The sequence below is a fragment of the Myotis myotis genome, unplaced genomic scaffold, assembly GCF_014108235.1.
Source record: "Myotis myotis isolate mMyoMyo1 unplaced genomic scaffold, mMyoMyo1.p scaffold_m19_p_7, whole genome shotgun sequence".
NCBI classification, from domain to species: Eukaryota; Metazoa; Chordata; class Mammalia; order Chiroptera; family Vespertilionidae; genus Myotis; species Myotis myotis.
In genome coordinates, this window is record NW_023416379.1 from 19,463,574 (window position 1) to 19,485,872 (window position 22,299).

The 22,299-nt window shown below is 38.1% G+C and overlaps 1 protein-coding gene across 7 annotated transcripts in view; it reads left to right on the forward strand.

The window, feature by feature from the left end:
• Positions 1-22,299, forward strand: part of LAMA2 (laminin subunit alpha 2) — a 480,022-nt gene that overhangs the window by 277,947 nt on the left and 179,776 nt on the right. For all 7 annotated transcript variants that reach the window (XM_036316421.1, XM_036316415.1, XM_036316414.1 and 4 more), the window contains 3 exons: positions 1,586-1,713; positions 9,727-9,813; positions 19,020-19,231. In XM_036316421.1, the coding sequence (XP_036172314.1) occupies positions 1,586-1,713; positions 9,727-9,813; positions 19,020-19,231 (427 nt within the window). The remainder of the gene's footprint in view (positions 1-1,585; positions 1,714-9,726; positions 9,814-19,019; positions 19,232-22,299) is intronic.

Here is a 22,299-nt window from a genome sequence, read left to right on the forward strand (position 1 = left end):
GAAAGAGGGTTACTAAATAAATTTGAGACAGAATTTAAATTACTATAAGAAAAACCTATTTTCTAGTATAACCAGATACTAAAGAATTACCTCTTCACCTGTGGTTGTGAAACTGTCATGGGATTTCAGAGTTTGAAAACTCCATAAATCATAGGCTTTAGCTCCCTCATTTTGCAGAATGAAAGTGAGAGGTTTCGAGAGTTAAATGATTGGATTTTCATTTAATATCTTCTGCTCGATAAAGAATCTGTTTCTCTCCCCGGGGAACATAACAAGCTATGTTCCAAAGTGTGTATTTTCTGTGTGTTTTTATTAAATCCACTTACTAAATGTAATTAAAATTGAGCTTCTTTGAAATATACTGAAATATATACTTAAAAATATACTGAAGTAAATAATAATTCAGGATTTTCATTAAATTAGGGTGGCTATCCCAGTGGTCATCCATTTTACTTTAGTTTAAAATGAATTTATATTTTAGCTATTTCCTACTCGGTTATTGGTCATAACAATAAAGTTTTTACACCCCTAAGCTCTGAGGGACTCTTTTCAACATGAGAAAAAATTATAATCATAAATGTTTATAAAATTAAAAATGTATTTTAGTCATAATGAATCCATACTTATGATATTTAATAAGCATTAGATATGTTTTATTGTACCATTAGAGACCAAATAAGTAAGTTATGTCTGCATGATGCCAAAACATGATACAAATTTATCAAATTTTGCTATCGAAAGTTTTGTAGCTAATTCTACTGCTTGATTAACTCGATTGTTCGCCTTTAAACCAGTCTTGATGAGTTTTGTGAGCACAGCCTGCATTGATAAATGTACTTTAATTAACATGAAGAAATCAAGATATAAATTATCATTTTTTTATTTTTGAAAAGAACCTGGGTTCAATAACTGCTAGTTGACAGGAAAATGCCATTTTAGTTTTTTAAAAATTGTCTAAGGGAAATTGTAATGTGTCTTGTGTTTTCAATATGTATTGGAATATATTTAATTTTTTTCAATATTCTCATTGTTTAATATGCATCAAACAAGCTCCTCACAGATGTAATACATTAATGCATTGTGCAATTCACCAGAGCCCACTGAGGTCCAAGTTAATCTCTGCAGTAAGAGGGTTATAGTCCCAGAGGATTTGTTTGATTAGCCACAGTTCTCATTAAATCAGCAGTTTTAAGCTGAAAAATTGAATTTTTACCTAGAATTGGCTACAGTTGCCATTGAACATATTTTATTCAGGCTCTATGACTATACATACTTACATGTGCATGAACAAGCACATGTATTTCCTCAAGAAAAAAAAATTCAATCTAAAGAAAGAAGGACATAAGATGTGCATTACAACAAAAAACCATAATTAATTTCAGTCATCTTTTCATAAGTTGCATATGCTGAAACTAACATGTATTAAATTAACTTCTAATGCTATTTCCCAGCTGTAAAATTGACCATTTACTGTGGAAAATTATTATTCCTGGCAGGGAACAGACTAATGACTCTGTAGAACTATTTTTGGTAACATGTTGCTTGAGACCGAAATAATAAACTTTGATGTGCATTTCTTTCTCAGAACTGTAGAGATCACACAGGTGGCCCATATTGCAATCAATGTCTTCCTGGTTTCTACGGCGATCCTACTAAAGGAACTGCTGAAGATTGTCAGCCCTGTGCCTGTCCACTCAATATCCCATCAAATAAGTGAGTAATATACTTACCTCTCTAAAGAGTTGGGCATCCAGTTCTGTAAGTGAATTTTTATATGGAATGTACTCTTTCTCTTGTCACACATAAATAATAAATATATGCATAAGTTTCTCGGGAATGTCATATGTTTAAAATATAAAATATTTATAGTTATCAATGTTTATTCTGCAGAATTTTGAATACTTTAGCTATAGTTTTGTTGATTTAGTATATAAAGATGAAATTCAAACAGAATTTCAAAACTAACTCCAAAGAACAGATATATTTTATACCAACATATGCAAATGCCCACATGCACACATACACACATGCACACATATACACACACAGAGTTTTTGTGAGAATTACATCAATTAAAATACACAAAGCACTTAAATTAGTCGTTGGACATGGTGAGCCCAAAATAAGGACTAACTATTATCAAGTAATTTGCTCAGTCATAAAATACTAAAGTACCAGAGCTGGGCCCTGGACAGTGTAGCTCAGTTGGTTGGAGCATCATCCTGTGCACTGGAAGGTCATAGGGTAGATTCCTGGGCAGGCCATATGCCAAGCTTCTGGGTTCAATACAGGATGTAAGAGAGATACAGCCAATCAGCGTATCCCTCTCTAAAAAATCAATTTAAAAATGTTTTAAAATAAAATATTAGAGTTGGAATTTGAAGTCCATGTGCTTTCCTTCCACTACAGCCTACATTGCAGACTTCTTTAACAAATACAATGCATTTTATGTGATAACATTAAAAGTAATTAAATGGGAAATTGAGTTAATGTATATTAGTGATCAAATCATTTCCAAAGTTTGGAGCATGAGCCGGGGTGGGCACAAAACTGAGGAACCTTTAGCAACAAAGGGTGTCATAGGAGAGGAAGAAGGCACAAGGGAAGGCTACTGCAAAATAATGAATATAGGAGAACAAATTAAATCCCTTCACAATTAATGGTTAGTGGGGCCTATGTTGACTATAATTTGACATGAACCTTGCTCTCTGGTGTATTTGTGAATGATTATATCACGCAATAGAGAACTTGTTCACTCACTATGGCTGAATGAATTCTGCAGAACCATTTAATATAGACGAAACCCATTGTTCAACACTGTCTTTCACTGAAGAAAGCAGAGGGATTGCTTTTCTCCACTGATTTGTGTTGTACTTCTTCTCAGCCAGAAGTCATAGGGACTAGCACAGCTGTCAATCCAGCAGAGCTGGCCATTTATAGTACCATATGAATCCTAGCATAATACATTTGTAGAATTGCATAACTAATTGAATATGTAGAGTTTATGGATGAATTCTCAAGTCTAACCAACATGACCGCAAATGCAGAGGGGCCGTTAGGGAGAGAACTTTGTGTAACTGTTGGCATTCATACTCCATCCTTTTCTGTTTACTATGCTTCTTAAAATGGGTTCTAAGTGTTTGTGAAAGGAAAGAGAAAGTCAGCAAGCGTTAGAACACCATTCATCTGTGTCAAAGGGATTGAGGGCCCAGGGCCCAATGCGTGTATTCCTCAAGTCTGTGTATTCCAGTTATGTATGATTATACAGATTTTTAGTTTTTTCAGAAAATTCAATAGTAACAATATCAGTTATACCCAAGTATTTAAAGATCCTTCATTTTTCAACATGGTTACATATACGTACTTTTATCCTTATAAGTAGAATCAGGAATAGAGTAGTAACCTATTTTAAATTCCAGCTTTTGGGGGACAGGGATAATTCACTTATTTATAAAATCCTGGAAGTTTGTATCCAATATTATAAAGTCTTTTAAATTTAGAACAACTTGGAAAATTAACATAGTTTACTGCACAAATGTAATGAAAAAAGTTTATTTTAATCTAATAACCTAAGTTTTCTTTTAAAATCATTAAATAATGGGACACAGTACCTTAGAGGAAGTCTTTTTAAACGTTCTTTAATAGTCATTACTGCTATTTTAAACTCTGAAGACTAAATTGAACATAATATATTGAATATGGATATATTGATATGAATATGATTGTATGATATATCAAGAAGAAAAAGAAATCAGCTAGAGATTGCTGCAACCTTCATCTGCAAGTTAAAGCTTAGTGATGGTTTTACCTTGGTGACTTATCTTTTTAAATTCTGATCATAAATCTTATAGATCACAAGCATTTTGGATCTAAATTTCTTATATAACATTGCTAAATAAAACAGATGTGTAGAGAGATAGAGATAAGTATTGGTATACTTATTTTGATGTATAAATACAGATAAGTATGTAATATTTAAATTATATATTCTATATAAAAAAAAAAAAACCTAATATGCAAATCGACCAAATGGGGGAACGAACAGTCGCTATGTCATGCACTGACCACCAGGGGGCAGACACTCAACGCAGGAGCTGCCCCCTGGTGGTCAGTGCTCTCCCACAGCGGGAGTGCCGCTCAGCCAGACGAGGAGTCCCGGACTGCAAGAGGGCACAGGCTGAGCTGAGGGACACCCCACCTCCAGTGCACTAATGTCATGCACCGGGCCTCCAGTATAAGTATGTGTGTGTATAAATATATATATTTCATCAGCTAGTTATAGTGTCTGCCCTTTGCTTAGCCTCATCTTGGTGATGTATGTATTATAGCTATAGATTGAAACTAGATCATGAAATTTATCTCTAGAGAAGCAAATAAAATTGTAAATATTTCAAATGTTTTATATTAATTTCTGACATCGCATAGCTTATAGATTAAATATTTTATGAAAAAAAAACCACATTATTATTTGTTCTTGAATTCCCGGGATGTGTTTGAATAGATATTATAATCATAGATTTTCATAAATTACATGATAAAATTAGAGACATTCTTGGCACAAAGCTGGATAGAAGGCAGACACTCAATAAGTTCTACCTACTAATATTATGAATATGTACTTCTTTGTGTGCATCAGGAATGCTAAAATTTATCTTCCTGAAAGAATGGACCACTTCTAGAGCTGACTCTTGGATTCAGTCAAGGGCCATATTGAATTATTAGTAAAATTAATAGTTCTAATAGAAAATGTTATTTTCTAATATTATGCTGAGGCAAAAGGTAAATTTAAGTAAACATTCAACAACATCCTTTAGAAATTTTAGAGTGTGTTAGATAATTTAGAGTACTTTCCTAAACCATGTTTTATGTCCATATGGGTGATTATGATCTATTGTACTAATCCCATAAACCAGAAGGGAAAACTAGACTCCTGAGAAATGAAATGACTTGATCATGATCATAATACAGCTTGCTTGTGGCAGAACCAATATTAGAACCCATATATTCATCTCTCTGTTCTTCTTCCAATGGGGCTATAGAAATAGAAACAATTTCAGAGACGTGGAAGAGAAGCAAAGAAAAAAAGTTCAATAGAATTTAAGGTTAGACAAACTGTAAATGTTCATTGTAAAAATGACCCTGGGGTTTGGCAAGCATTATGCTAACTCAATGTAAGGACTCGGGCAGTTTATTTTTTTCATAGAAAACAGTTTAAGTTTATTTTTTAAATAATGGGAAAATAATAGAGATAGTAATGCTTATCATATGGTAAAGGGCTTCTCCACCTTTTCCAACCTCTCTTGCAACTGGGTTGTGGCTGTGCAACTAGTTCTAGCAAATGTAGGCGCAGTTAAGAGTTGTCCATGCTCTTTCTTCTCTCGTGCAGGTCCATCTTGAGGAGGCAGCATGGCAAAGTGGTGGAATGCCCATTTTTTGATATCTGAATGCATCTGTGGAACAGAGTTCCCTACTGATAAGCATTAGCTATGTAGTATGAACTTGAAATAAGCCTTTCTAGTGCTAAGCTAGTAAAATATTGGAGTTTATTTGTAACCATGGATATCTTTTCCTATAGCAATTAGCTAAAAGTTGACCTGTGTGCCTTCCTTGTGTTTACACCTGCCTCCTTTCTCAGAAAATGCAAGTTTAATTATGTAACAGGTGACTAAGTACCTTCAAATTTAAACAAATCAATCTACTTTGGCAAAACATTTTAAAGTATTAAATCACAGCTATGATTTACTGTGCCACTGTAAGAGTTTCTTTCCTACATTTTTAGCAAAAAAGGCTTTATTAAGTAGATCATATTACCTCATTTTGCAGAATGAGAAACCCAGGTTTAGAGAAATATAATATCCAAAGACAGAAAATAACCCAATTCTAATTATAAAACCCAATTACAAACATTAATTCATATTTCATAGTATTTGAAGATAATTAAAGAAATATGTGTTTGCTTAATGGTTTTCCTATGAATATATAAAACAGAGATCACTGAACTGAAAGAAGAAAACACTTATGAAGAAACATCAAAAATTCATGTGGCCCAAACCAAAATCATGAAGCAAATGAGTTTTTTCTTCAATTTTATTCTCTTCTCAGGCCTCTGCTCCTTCTGATTCCTTTGCAGCTTCTGATCCCTTTTGGTTTCTCTTTCCCTACCCAAGTGTTCCAGGTTACAATTAGTTAAAAGGAATTCTTCCTTTTTGTATCTACAAACACAGAACATGCCCTGATTGTCTAACCCTAATGATAGAAATGTTATGCCAGTCCCAAGAGGCAGTTTGTTCCCTCTTGCAATAGCTGTGAGATAGCGCAAAGCCATATGTTGATCTGCCACTACCAAATGAACATACCTTATACAATAAATTTTACACTTTGATTTGATTTGATTTTTCAGGATTTTTTTTTGTCTTTAACCTTATTTATTCATTTTTCTTTTAAAAAAATTTTTTTTTGTTGATTTCAGAGAGGAAGGGGAGCGGAGGGAAGAGATAGAAACATCAGTGATGAGAGAGAATCATTGATCACCTGCTTCCTGCATGCCCCCTACTGGGGATCAAGCCTGTAATCCAGGCAATTCATTTTATCTTATTGTACATCTGTTGGTAGGTAGAATTAAATTATTTTGGAGTAAATTCATACATAGTACACACACACACACACACACACACACACACACATATATCATTATAACTATATAAAATTCTCTGTTCAGCCATTAATAAAAATGATTTCCATGTGCATATCTTCACTACGCACATGGAAATCAGTCCAAAATTAGCTTCTCTTTCTCTACTTATTTGTGGAAATGTTCGCTCTTCTTTGGTCTCTTGTGTCTTCTGTGGCAGGTAGTAGATACTTCAGGAAGTAGAACACTTCCTCTGCCAGTGTAGAGCTGGCCAACTGGACATAATCTTGGGAGCACTTGAAGTCAACAATGATCTTACAGTTCCCTTGTTCTGACACAGAACCGTTAGCTTCATATTTTGGCCAAACTCAGGTCAATTTGTTGCATTTTTCAATCCAAATTCTATAGACATTTTTTGTTTTCCGTGTCTAATTTTCATTCTCACTTTACTTTTGGTATTGAATGCCATTTTCTTCATAACTATATATTCAATTATAGTGATCAGGGAGTGAACCCTCAGTTTATGTTGATTAAAGAACATTGAAGCACAAATGCAGTTATATTTTATGAGGACATTTTATTTAAATGTATCCTGTCAGGTATTTATATGATTAAAACTTTAAACACATTTTTTATAAGTAGGTTTAATGCTGATTGGATAAAGAGAGAAGACAGCATCAGATTAGAATTCAGAAGCCCTGGATCCCATGCTAAATTTTCCTAGCTATGACCTTGGGCAAGAAAAAGCATGTCTGCCTGAAGCAGCTCATAAAATTTGGAGAAAATGCAATAAAATTATTTGCAAAAATCACTCTGAAAATGTAAAGAGCTAATGCAATCTTATATACTATTGTCATTAGTTAAATTTTTCCTGGGAAATAAAAGTATTGACTTTTGTCGGTGACAGCATTTTACTTTACTTCTGTCAGCTCTAAGCAATGCATAAGTATATTAGAAATTTGAAATCTATTTTATAAATAGTTTTAAAGTGTCAGAAGCCTTGTCAAGCACCTTTAACATGACTTACGATAAGCAGATTTAGGATTTTAAAAAATAATTGGTGTGTTTTTCCTTCAATCACTGTAGTCCCACATGGGTGGGAAACCTTTTCCAAACATGAGGAGATAGTTATAGAATGCCAATCTTAAAAGAAGGCATACACACTTTTTTTAGATTTGTCAAAATCCAGTCCTTCCTTTTATGTGTGAAAACAATAGCAGATCATGGGGTGAAGAAGGGAAATCCTGTTTCTTTTCACTTTTACGTGTGCCTTTCTTTTCAGTGCAGCCATACTCCTGCCAAGAAACTCACCCACCCTGAGCTCCCTTGGGGTCACAGGTGGCAAGCCACAGGCTGCCTCTGAAAGATGGTTCTTCTCTCACAGAGCTCAGGCCGGGCATGTCTTGGTTCTGCTGTTAATGGCAGCCACCAAAACCCCTTAACGTGGAATATTTTAACTGGGTAATATTTATAAACTCAAGATATCACAGACCAAACTCCCCATCCCCACCCCACTCTATGTCTCAACAGATCCATTTAGACTTTCCACTGAGTGGAAATGTTTAAAATGATTCAACTACTTGGTTCTGATAGCTTGCTACTATAAAAAAATTAGGACTATTAAATCTCCGAGGGCTACTGTGAGTTAAACCGGAAGAATATTCCTAATAGTACCGGTGATCTGATCCGCACAGTGAAGGAAGTATTCCGAAGTCATGCCAGTGTCAGGAGCGGAATGAGACCAGACCTTGCAATGTTTAATTTGTTGTTCTCTGTCTAATTCAGTTGGCCATCAAGCAACCTCTACTGAATTGTCCTGTCATATATAATAGAAAATAAATCTATTTAGGGAAGACAGAATGGGAGAAAGATTAATTGGGGGCATTTCCCTTTAAAATGGTAGAGCAGCAGAATTTACAGAATGTGAAATGGTTGATGGCTCTTCAGAGAGCCATCATGTCAATTTTGGGGTAAGGGTTCATGCATGAGAGGTTTCTCTCACAAGGCAAAGAAGTGTGGCCAGAGTTGAACATATTGTTGCAGCTAACGCTAACATTCAGTTATGTACTTGGCTGGTTTTAGACTTGGTGCTCAACTCTGTTCCTTCAGACCCACATGGGAAACATGTGCAAGAAGAGAGGTAAACTTTGGGACCTGCCAGAGACGAGAAATGGAAATGTTGTTTTAGTTCCTTTGGTTTTATTATTGCACACTTGATCTCTTGTGAAAGCTTTTCGGAGGCTTCCTTCTGTGTTAACAGCCTGCCCATGAGTACATATGGGCAGCAACCTTCACACACATATGCACACATGTGCACACACATGCATGCATGCACAGAGGCATGCACACATGTTCACACACACACATTCACACACCTTTGCTAGCTGTACTGAAAGTAGAAACCCCATTACCACCATCACTCCCACCACCACTCCCATTACCATATACTGAGCTTTCCAAAATCTCTCTTTTTTTTTAAAATATATTTTATTGATTTTTTACAGAGAGGAAGGGAGAGAGATAGAGAGTTAGAAACATCGATGGGAGAGAAACATCGATCAGCCGCCTCCTGCACATCTCCCACTGGGGATGTGCCTGCAACCCAGGTACATGCCCTTGACCGGAATCGAACCCAGGACCCCTCAGTCCGCAGGCCGACGCTCTATCCACTGAGCCAAACCAGTTTCGGCTTTCCAAAATCTCTTAACATTTTTGGGGGGGCTTCAATTTCAGAAGGATTTGGCTGGAGAGAGAGAATGCGAGGCTGTATTTTGCCAGGCCTGGGAATCCCTAGAAAGAAACAGTACAGTCCCACTTGCTACTGATGATCACGGACCCAGAACAGTCAAAAGTCAGTTAATAACATGTCACTGGGATATTGCCCTCTATTGGGCTATATTCACGTCTGCAGAAATAGCAATGTCATTTCATCCTCGATTGGCCAGACCCTAATCTCGGTCTGTAAGACGAGAATGACCAGCCTGTACCCTTTTGTCACAGCAGTACCGGAGGAAGAGAAATGAAAAGATGCCGCTAATGACTCTGTGTATGTGCTTCTTCCTTGTCCCTGTTGTTCCCCGACAACATCAACATAGCTTTAGCCCGACGTGCCATTTAGACCGAAGCCTCGGATTGATCTGTGATGAATGCCCTGTCGGGTACGCAGGACCACGCTGTGAGAGGTAAGCGCGAGCACCACTGTCTTTCAAAATGATTTCTGCCTGGGGAGTCATAAAACCACAGGCATTATCATCCTGTGCACTATCCGCCGCCACACTCAGTGGAATGAAATAACGTTTCTCACCACACTTGTCCAACAGATACATTACATGTTTATAGTTTATTTATTCTCTAGAAATGTCTCTGTAAATCTCCACTCAGAGAATGTTTGATCAATGTTCTAATCTTAAAGGTTAAGCATTAACCTACAATCTTTCGAGAAAGTATTGCTCAAGTGGAAAGTCATGCACTTTAAGATTTATCTTACTGTCTACATTGCCACATTGCTTTTTAGCTTTCTAATTAGCTTTTTGTCCTTAAATTGTGGCTTAAATGTGTAGTTCATAGTTTAGCAAGTAGTTCGTAATTTACCTTAAATATAATTTGAAAACAAATAAAATGTAATTTATTATCATGATTTATATCCTCTTCTGAGTACTTCGAAGCCAGCATTGTGATTCCTGTTGGTTTTACTAGGCTGCTTTGCCGTGGAGCCATAGATATTTTTCCATGTAATTTGTGTAATTATGTTCCCTCCTGAAGTCTTTCTAAAAGAAAAGGTTCTTCTGGATTTCAGTTTCGGTATGAAAATGGTACGAAATTCTCCCTTGATACCATTGACAAACACAACACAAATCTGGTTTTAGCACTGAAAATAGCCCCCTTTGCTGTCATCACGGGGGGCGGGGTTAGGATGGGAGGCAGAGGACGTGACCTGCTTTCACCATCATCACGGAAGCTAACACCACAGAGGGCTCTCTCTGCCTGTCTTCTCCTGTCCTCCTGCCAGCCATCACCCCGTTTCAACCAGGGTGCATAGACGAAGCAGGGGCCATTCTCCCAGAGAGCATTTAGCTGGCAGCTAGCAGTCCATGGGCAAAGTGCCAATGACAGTTCCTAGCAGCAACAAGTACTATTTGTGACTGTGGCAGCATCTGTAAATTAGTAATGGAATAACAGAACTGAAGTAAGAAGGATTTATTTGCCATCGAGAAACTGAAGGTCTTTAATTGTGTTTAAAATAAGAGGACATGTGTACATCACTTATGATAATAGCAGAACATACCATTTCCAAGACAGATTTACATCAAATGCCTGATGCCCGCCCCCCAAACTCACACACTCCAACTGATGACAGGCAACCTTTATTATTATTATTACTAGAGGCCCGGGGCACAAAAATTTGTGCACTAGGGGGGGAGGAGGGGTCCCTCAGCCTGGCCTGTGCCCTCTCGCAGTCTGAGACCCCTCGGGAGATAACGACCTGCTGGCTTAGGCCTGCTCCCAGGTGGCAGAGGACAGGCCCAATCCCTAGGTGCAGCCCCTGATCGGGCTCAGAGCAGGGCTGATTGGGGAGTTGGGGCGCTGCCCCTGTCATACACAGAGCAGGGTGGATTGGGAGGTTGCAATGCCAACCTCAGTCACGCTCAGTGTAGGGCTGATTAGGGGGTTGGGGCACCGCCCCCTGTCACACTCAAAGCAGGGTCGATGGGGAGGTTGCTGCGCCACCTCCTGTCACACACAGAACAGGGCCAATCAGGGGGTTGGGGCACTGCCCCCTGTCACACACAGAGCAGGGCCCATCAGGGGGTTGGGGAGCTCCCCCCTGTCACGCACAGAGCAGGGCCGATCAGGGGGTTGAGGAGCTCCCCCCTGTCACTCACAGAGTAGGGCCGATAGGGGAGTTGGGGCACCGCCCCCTGTCACCCACAGAGCAGGGCCCATCAGGGGGTTGGGGCACCGCCACTGTCACACTTAGGGCAGGGCCGATGGGGAGGTTATGGCTCTACCCCATCACACACAGAGCAGGGCCCGTGGGGGTGGGGGGTTGGGGCACCGCCTTCTATCACCTACAGAGCAGGGCCGATCAGGGGGTTGGGGCGCCGCCACTCTCACACTCAGGGCAGGACCGATGGGGAGGTTATGGCTCTACCCCATCACACACAGAACAGGGCCGATCAGGGAGTTGGGGCGCTGCACCCTGTCACAGAGCCACAGGGCGATCATGGGGTTTGGGAGCTCCCCCTATCAGGCACAGAGCAGGACTGATCAGGGGGTTGGGGTGCCTTCCCCTGTCATGAACAGAGCAGGGCCGATAGGGAGGTTGTGGCCCCGCCCCCTGTCACACACAGAGCCGCAGGGCGATCGGGGGGTTTGGGCGCTGCCCCCTGTCACACTGATCCCGGTGCCGGGAGGCCTCTCGGCTTCGCTGATCCCGGTGCTGGGAGGCATATTACCTTTTTACTGTATAGGATAGAGGCCTGGTGCACGGGTGGGGGCCAGCTGGTTTGCCCTGAAGGGTGTCCTTGATCAGGGTGGGGGTCCCCACTGGGGTGCCTGGCCAGCCTGGGTGAGGGGATGAGGGCTGTTTGCAGCTGGTCACACACCCTTCAGGGTGGGGGTCCCCACTGGGGTGCCTGGCCAGTCTGGGTGAGGGGCTGAGGGCTGTTTTCAGGCTGGCGGGTGACTGAAGCTCCCAACCGCTCCTTTTTTTCTTTTTCTTTTTTTATTCTGGGCCAGCTTTAGCTCTGAGGCTCCAGCTCTTAAGCCTCCGCTGCTGAAAGCAGGTTTCTGGCCTTTGTTTACCTTCTGTATTAGAAACAATGTTGTGATCCTGCTGGCTGAAGCCCAGTGACTAAAGCAGGTTTCTGAGGTTTTGTTTAGCTTCTATATTTGTAGCATAGTTGCTTAGAGTTGCAGCTCAGAGGCCTGCAGCGGCAGGCGGGGAACATTGGAGTCCTCTGTCACTGAAGTAAGCAAGCCTCATGTTCACTGTAAGCTGCCTGGCTGCCGGCTGCCATCTTGGCTGGCAGTTAATTTGCATATCGCCCTGATTAGCCAATGGGAAGGGTAGCGGTCATATGCTAATTACCATGTTTCTCTTTTATTAGATAGTATCTTAGCAACTGGGAAATGACAGCTGCTCTGTCATACAAAGCCATTAAATCCACCTACGTAGGTGAGCATAGTCTCTGATGTTGCTTTGCTTCATATTCTATGTTACATACTAGTTTTTGAACCATCTATAATTTAAAATATTACATTTTGTTTAATAACCATTTGTTTAGCAGCTACCATATGCTAGGCGCAGGGCTTTATAGAGCATATAAACAGATACTTTGTACAGTCCTTGCCCTCAAGCAACTCACAGCTTTAACTTTGGTGAGAGTGGTTGAATGGATTCTGGAGAGAATTCCAATCTGAATAATAAAAATCACAAAGGAGAGAAATTCTTGGCAAAAAGCATGATTTCCTATCTGAAATCTTTATTAATCTGATTAAAGATGGAAACACACATATGCAACTTATCAAATGGCATGTCTTATCTCCAATTCAAGTTTTTCAGTCAAAAATTATCTTAAATTATCATTATATAGAGGATGGGATGTTACAGTTTTCTAGCAAGAATTTGGATTAGGGTTTTCCAAGAATGTTCAGGGTTTATCATTTCTCTGTATTTATATAAGCCAGAAAGTCCCTTAGTTGGGTCCAAAAATGTTTAGGAGAAACATTTTCTGAGATATGTAGGCTTCAGTGGAAGGGAGGGGGAATAAGAGTTAGAGAAAGGAGGATATAATAAAAAAAACTTGTCATTAAAACTATTCTGTAAGTGATTGCTGCAATCAGGTTATGCACATCATCTACATAATACCAGCCCTGGAAAACCAAAGCAGTGTTCCCTAAATCATAGAGGTTCTAGGAATAGAATTCTGTGATCATGTAAGCTTGGGAAATACTTATTGACATGTTAAAAGTTCTGACATGTCTGGAGTGAGGAAATCTGTTCAATTTGTTGAACTCAACATTTTAGAATCTTAAATGACCATCCAGTCCCTTCTTTTATCATATTTCAAGAATGCTCAGGTGGACAGGAATTATAACTTTACATTCTTTATCTCAATTTATTTTCTATTCTGATACTTAATTAGCCATTGGCGGGAGCTGTGAGAGCTTTAAAGTTACACAATGTTATGTGTCAATTAGATCTCAATATTTAAAAAAAAAAAATGAGTTTTTCCCCCTCTCCTCTCCATTTCCAGGCTTGAACCCAAGTCCTAACAAGTTTACTTAATGCCCAAAGGCTGAATGCTTGAGTGTGTGAGCATGCTTGCACGTGTGTGATTATGTGCATATTTTATGCAATAAACATATGGAGGGGTCAAGCAACTCTGAGTAACTCACCCGAGTGTGTTTCTGCTGACCTCTTCCTTTTCCATGTCCTCTTGATCACCTTTCTCTTCAGGTCTAATATCCCTATGCATCTTTTCACACCACTCAGGGGGGCACAGGACTCATTCTGCTGCTTTCATTCCACTGGGACTCACCAGCACCTCTGCTCTCATCGCTACTTCTCCATCTGCCTTTCCATCTCCATCTCATTTTCTCTTTGGGGGTGAATTTTTATGAGGTGCCACATTCATAAAAATTGCGACTTTCAGAGCCTGGAGTCCAGAAGATTCCTATCTGCCCTGCTTTCTTGACTATTGGATCCCTTCTCTCTGCCATGTAGCACAAGATGACCTTGCTGCTTGAATTGAGAAAATGAAGAAAACTCATGGAAAGGAGGATAGCTACACAAGATATGCCAACATATTAATTGCGATTCTGTTACATGTAGAACTCTAGTTAGAGTTTTAGGAAACTCGCTTGAGGCCAAAGCACCCATAGTTTAAGATATCACTGCTTTGCCCTGGCCGGTTTGATTCATGGTTAGAGCATCAGTGTGGGGCCCAAGAGTCGTGGGTTCAGTTCCTAATCATGGGCATGTACCTCAGTTGCAGGTTCCATCCCTGGTCCCATCAGGGGCTCCTGTGGGAGGTAACCAATCAATCTATGTGTCTCTCTCATGTTGATGTCTCTCTCTTCCCAGCCTCCTCCCTCCTTCCCTCTCTCTCTAAAACTCGATGTAAAAAATACCCTTGGGTGAAGATTAATATATATACCACTGCTTTCTTCTGGGGAATGTTTTAAACAAATGAGAAGAAAGTCAGGGAAGAGGTATTTATCATGGTACTTTGCTAAGGTTCTAGTCTTTTATCATCTGGACAAGAGGAGAAAAGTTGAAAAGCAAGGCAAAAGGGATGAATGTTGTAGCATCAAGAGAAATTAATGAGATACATGGACCCTTTAAACCCTGTCCCCTCCCTACCTGGCCAACTTTTAACAACTCCTCACTAAGTGAAGAGAGAAGTCAAATTTAAGATTAACTTGCTAGTAAGAATACAGAAGTTATTTGAATCTAATTGCTTCATATTTTGAAAATTCACGCACAATTTATCCACATGATTCATATTCAATGTCAAAGAAGTTCTTTTTTGTGTTTTAAATTTTAAGTCCCAAATTCCAGTTAGCTGTTCTCCGCTTCAGAAATGCCTGAGTCTGAATCAAGGCTAACTGTCATCTGATCACTGTGCTGGTGAGATTCTACTCCTGTTTCAGTCAGCTTGAGCCCTGAGTCCTGGATGCCCTTGAGAAAGAAGTTGCAGAAATAAGAAAAGAGGGACATTTATCCTTACTTGGTAGTACTATTAGCAAAACTGTGACTCCATGTGAGGTTTCAAAGGGCTGCTTATGTGGCTTCACAGTTTGTACACTGCACAAAAGGACTCAACCAATGGACAGTTTAGGGGATCAAATCCAATGTGCCCCCTTCTTGCTGTGCCCATTATTTCTTCCCTTTTTTGCATTTGCCCAGAGAAAACCCTTTTTTTCTAATTTGTAGAAAGGCACCATGTAAGCAGGTAAACTACAGAAATATTGCACAGCCATTTACATTGCAGCCACCCTCCTCTGTGCCTTAGCCAATTTTGTTCCCTTTGCCTGTTCAACTCTTAAAATTCAACTCTATCTTCCTGAAAGGGTCCTTAATTAATCATAATATTGGTTGGTTGCCCTTTTCTATGCTTGCAAAACTGTATTTGCTTATCTCTAGACTTTCAATGCTACATTTTTAAGTATGTCTTTCTTCTTCCTGGACTGCAGTACAAAGACTATGCCTTATTAATATTAGTACTAGAGGCCTGATGCATGAAAATTCATGCAAGAGTAGGTCTTCCTTCCCCCAGCTACTGACACCGGCTTCCCTCCAGCACCTGGGACCCAGGCTTCCCTCCTCCGGCTGCTGGTGGGCACCCGGAACCTGGACTTCCCTACTCTGGGCTGCCCGCAGGCACCTGAGAACCTGGCTGGCATCCCCCGGGCCCCCTGCAGGCACCCGGGACCTGGGTTGGTTTCCCTCCGGCCCTGGCTTTGTCAAGAAGGACGTACGGAATGACGTCCAGAAGACAACCAGTCTAATTAGCATATTACCCTTTTATTATAGATTATGTAATAGTGCACAGTAGATGTTTGAGGAAAGGCAGGAGGCGGGGAGAAGCAAGAGCTTGTCTAATTTGCTTAGGGAGATCAAAGCATTCCTTTCAGTTCATAGATAATGGAAACGTATGCCACAATTTTAGCCAAAAGTTGATGAAATGATGGAGTAGAGTGGGATAACAATCTCACCAATGTTGCTTTCTTCTTCTTACTGTTATCTCTCTCCACTTCTGCCAGTCTCTCTATCTATCTCTCTATCTCTATCTCTATCTCTATCTCTATCTCTATCTCTATCTCTATCTCTGTCTCTGTCTCTGTCTCTATCTTTATCTCTCATCTCATTTCTATCTCTATCTCTAATCTTCATCTCCATCTCCATCTCTGTCTCTATCTCATCTTTCTATCTTGGTCTCTCTTCCTCTCTGTTGCTTCTAAGTCATTATATTACCTGCATGTGTTATCTGGAGTATCATTTATATTTAAAGTGTCTCTTTCTAAAATACTGCAATTTGATTTGAAAAAGTTAGCAAATATGGAAGGGAACAGTGACTTTGTTATGTCAAGGTGTTCCTCTCTAGCAAGAAATCCAACAAGCTCTTTGTTTAAAAACATCCTCATTCTGTCTTGCATATGAAAATGAGAGGACTTCAGATTTTAAATTACAAGTTATGTTGGTAGGGTGAAATTCTGAGAATTTGGAAAGGTCCAATGGACTGTGATTTACACCAATTTTTATTACATGAGTCCTAGTTGATCAGACTATACAGTACTGTTATTAATAAAAATTATATGGTTAGCAGTATTGTTTTCACTGACCCTAGAATCACTTTTTGATTCTATTGAAACATTTTTATTAGTATCTAAGAATACTTTTCTATGTATAGAAACCCACATACATATCCATCAGTAATAAAACCTGAATGCACACTTTCAATAAAGTGACATATGGATTATCTATCATGTATAATCAGTAAGTTTTCTTATATGTTCTACAATAAAAAATTAAAGTTTGATGCTTCTTCAGTTATTCTAATTTTCTCATGAACTGAGGTTGTGGGAGAATTGTAGACTTATTAATTGGTATCTGTGTTGAAAAAAATTTCCAGATGTTGTTATAGAACACCATCTCTCCTGAGGGCAATAAATCATTTTGAGGAAAGTGAGCTGAAAATAATGGGTTTTTGTTGACTGTGATAATGATCATTGTATATCGTTATTCTAGAGAAGCAAAGTCACTCTCTTAATGGTAAACAAAATGAGATACATTTGAGCGTGATCATAAGCTCTGAATATCAAGTAAGGCAAGAAGAATTGGGTTAAAATTCAAAAGAATTTTCCTATTATGTTTCTCAATACCACCCTGAAGGCATTGTGGGGGGAATGTTAAGCACTCAAACATTAGTTCACATTTTACAAAAAACAATTAATAAGCAATTATATTTGTTGGTGGCAATGTTTTTCCAAGCAATATTTATGCAATGACTTTCATAATTCATAAAATATTTTATGAATATAATTTTTAAAATTAACATCATTTTAAAAATTATGATAAAAGGGTAATTCTGCAAGACTATTATGGCATCTATATATGTTCTAGAAAACTTGAACTGAATTAATGACTTTGCACCATACTTGTGATGTTATTAAAGTATCCTCATATGATGTACTGGATTTAAACCATTTCTTCTTTGACTGGTAGAGAGCATTTCTCTACACAATGACTTACACATCTGTGAGTAGATGAGCATAATAGTAGTGTACTATAGAAATTATATTCCCCCACATGGTTTTTGTTCCCCTTCAATTTTGAACTTTGTTGAAAAAGACATTTTATGTTGCTAACACAGTGCAGATAACAGAGCTAGCCTGACTGTAATATTTCAGATACACTGATTTGCTTCTCTTTTGGCAAGTGTGGCTTAATAGGAAGCATGAGCAAATGTAATTGAAAGAGAAGACAGAGCAGAATATAAATAGGTGCTTCTTATAAAGATGTATTTGTGCATCTGAAGCATGAAGTAGCATTTTTAAATATAACATAGGGGGAAAGGATAATTTTATACTATAATTTTTAAAATCTCTGCCATGCCACATAAATAAACTTGTTTTACCAATAATATCTAAAATAGTGATTAGTCCTTTTTTTAAAAAAAAAAAAACTAGAGTTTGCTAATATGAGTTGTGGCACAGTTATGCATCATCTTTCAGCATGTTAACATAGTATACAGGCATATGTACTTCTCAGTAAAGACTCTTCAATGAAAATCTGCCTCTGTTTGGATATGCAAACACATACAAACCTATTGCTAATGTAAAGATACCCATAGCTTCTACCCAAATAATAAAGAGAACCTTTTGAGTTATAATTTTCCATTTAATAAATTTTGGAATTCTCACTACTGAATTTCCTTGTGAGCCTGTTTTCTCATAACAAGCTCCTGCTTCAACAAAAACCAAAAGAATGTGAACCTTACATATTTATACTGGATACAACCAATTGGAGTAGATAGATATAATGTGTTGTACTACAAAGGCTTCCCAACATGGATGTAGATTCCTCTAAGAAATGTGCCAGGAGCAGATTTCTTATTATGCTTTGGTCTCGTCTTTAGTGCCAGTAACAAGATTTTTTTTTCTCGCTGAAACATAATTACTAGTGGGGCTGGCAGGATTTCATCTTGTATCTACACTACAGTTGTGGAAAAACACTTTTAATCATCTTGCATTTGAGAAAAGGAACACTTAAAAAGAAATGTATCCTGAGAGAGGGAGAGTGTGAAAAATATGTAAGTATTACCCTGATGGGTTTCACTAATTCCTCCCAAATACTCACTGATGAATTCTTTTGCCTTAGGTGTGCAGAAGGCTATTTTGGACAACCTTCTGTAGCTGGAGGATCATGTCAGCCATGCCAATGCAATGACAACCTTGACTTCTCCATCCCTGGCAGCTGTGACAGCTTGTCTGGCGCCTGTCTGATATGTAAGCCAGGTACAACAGGCCGGTACTGTGAGCTCTGTGCTGATGGATATTTTGGAGACGCAGTTGATGCAAGGAACTGTCAGCGTAAGTCTGAACTATTGATGCCCCTGACAGAATTGATGCATTGCACCTCAGAGTAGCTGATGAGTTCTTGAGTGAGATTGGAGAGTAGGAAATTATGTGTAATACATCTATGATAGATGTACAACCTATACACAGAGTCTGCATATCCTAAAATATTTTCTTACCAATAGAGTAAATCACTGGAAAATTAATGCATGTTGCAGTCCCATTGTTTTTCAAAAGATGCACATATTTCCGTTTACATGTGGAACAAATATTCTAAAATAATGTATGTCCATAGCAGAAAGAAAATTTTGAAAAATAGGTTGGACCTATTTAGCCTTTATTGATTTATCTCAGCTCTAATTATTTTCTTGAAATAAATTTATCTGCCCACATTATTGAATTAGTATCTATCTGTAAGTGTGAGTCTGTATTCCTTTCATATGTGAACTTTACATTCTTGCATTTCATCATAGTTGTAAAAGTCTGCCAATATTTTTGCACACTGTCATTTGTAATTGTTAAGTGATTAACCTTCAACTTAGGACTATTCATAGAATGCTATCTGTTATCCTTCCACAAAAGTAGCTATTGTAGGGCCTCATTCATAATGGTCAGTATATCCCTCCCTCATCTTTCCCTTCTTAGTTGTGTTATAGTGTGGCAGAGAATTTGTCATTGCTTTATATTAGTGCTAATATAAATGCAAGGGAGATCTTGTGGAGAGTGAAATGGAATGTTAGTCCATATTAGTCCTTGAGTGGTTTGCACTGCCATCATCAGCTTCATCTGTTGTCAGAATCCTCAAGCAGAACAAATATCAGCCCAACAATTTAATTCTGCCAGTTGCGTTATGTAAGAAGGGACTCTTCCAATCATTCAGTGGCTCCCAGGAACTGCAAAAATATAGAAACCACTGGAAATCTAGTCTGTTATTGTCTAGGCTGTAAACACTCATTTCAATAAGAGCGGTGTCTTTCTCCTCATAGATTTGTAAGGTGAGTGTCGGTTTTTTGTCACTTGAAAATGACCATTTGTTGAATCGAAACCAAATCACTCTGGGACAATGACATCTATTCGTTTCATCTGTCAATTAATGATTTTTAAAGCAGGTTTTCCAACAGCTCTGAAGGGCTTTTAAACACTGTAAGTTTATGGCATCTTTGCAAAATCATCGGGAGCTTTTAAGAAATGCGTCCATTCAAACACATCATCTAGGATCTGCACTTTCTAGCTGTGTGATCTTGGGCAAGACATTTCACCTCACTGAGACTCAATTTCATCATTTACATAAAAGGTCACAATTTTCTGTGGGGACTAAAGGATCTGCCCCACAGAAAGTATCCATTGAATTGCCTGGGATCTGGCAGGCTCACACATGGTAGCTTCTTCCGTAGTAGTGCTGTGGTGGTCGTGAGTTCTGTGGGGTGTTCATTTTAGGGCTGTATTAATCATGTAATGACCTCTTTTTCTATTTTCCAATAAACCCCTCCAAAAATTTTGAGGAGATTCTCTCACTCATTTTATTGTGGTAAATTGGGGGTCGGTGGCGTAAAACCTTAAGAACACATACAAGAATATGGTATGAAAACATTTGTGAATCATCACCAATTTTTATATTATTGCCATGAGCAATGACATGAGTAGGGTTTTTAATGCTTCTTGTCATGTCATTAAGATTAAAGCTATAAGAAACTAATTTATTATCTATTTTGGGGATGATTTTTCACAGATACAATAGCTTTTCTCTGCATAGGTGGTAAACCCTCAAGAGAATAAAATTCATGATAAAGCATTATTTATTTGCCTCTAAATTTCTTCATGAAAAGTACACCACTACAAAGAAATATATTTTGCTTTTCAAATTTATCTATAGTGTTTGTGTCATACATTTTTTTAAAAATGCCACTTAATTTTTTTACACTGCTTTTGTTATTTTTAAGTTGACAATAATTATCATTAATTAAGAATGACATTAAGGTCATACATTTCATTTAAAAATGCCACTTAAAAATTCTACATTGCTTTCATTATTCGCAGAATGGCTTTAATTTATGGTAAATATAATCTTATACTCCCACTCTAAAAAAAAGTGGCTTCTAAATTCTTATTTAAGATTTTAAAACATTTTTGTACAATATGCATAAGAAACATGCATAAAGAAATTAAAAGTTTATACAGTAATTCTAGTGTTCAAATGAAATGGATAGTTAAAAAAAATATTTTTTCAGCCTTTTCTCATATCCCAAATATAGACTGTCCTTGGACCATGTCCTGGGGAAAGTGACTGGCTGCAGATGGGGCTGGGTCCTCATCACCCCCTCAATTGCTATCAAGTTGGCAGACACTGAAGGTCAAACTACTGGAAGAAAAATCAAACATTTTTTAGAAAAGCAATAAAACTAAGTAGAATCTGGAGCCAGATGAACAGAATAATAACATACGCTGATGGAGTAGCTATTTATAATGTATTTATATAAGCTGTGCTCAGATCAAGGTATCCAGAAACATGAAATATTGTATAAAACTTTACAAAACCATCTATGACTAATCTAAATTCCCATATCATCTCCCCCTTATATATTTTTTTATGCTGGTATCAATGCAATTGCATATACCATTGAAAATATGCTCATAGAGTACAGAGTGAGCCTATAATTACGGTTGCATTTGTGAAAAGACCATTTACTTTTTAGATTGATCTATGGCTCAGGATGATATCAGACAACTTCATAACATAGAAATGACAAATTATTACTTAAAACAAATATATTTTCTATCTTCAGAGATAGCATGGAAGTTGTAAAGTAAAAGTTCTTCTTGAAAATTGTAATGCTACATTCCTAGTACACGTGAAACAATGTTTTTATCTTACATCCTTTCTAATCTTAAAGGTATGTATGTGTATGTGTATATATATTTTATATATATAAAATTTCCCCTCAAACTCATGTTTTGAGCTTAACAAAAAACAGGCACATAGTAAATAATTATTAAATTTAAAAAAGCAATGTTGCTTGATTAGTAGTGTCATTAATATTATACCATGGGGGCTATTAATTTTGATAATTTCTCAAAAAATATTT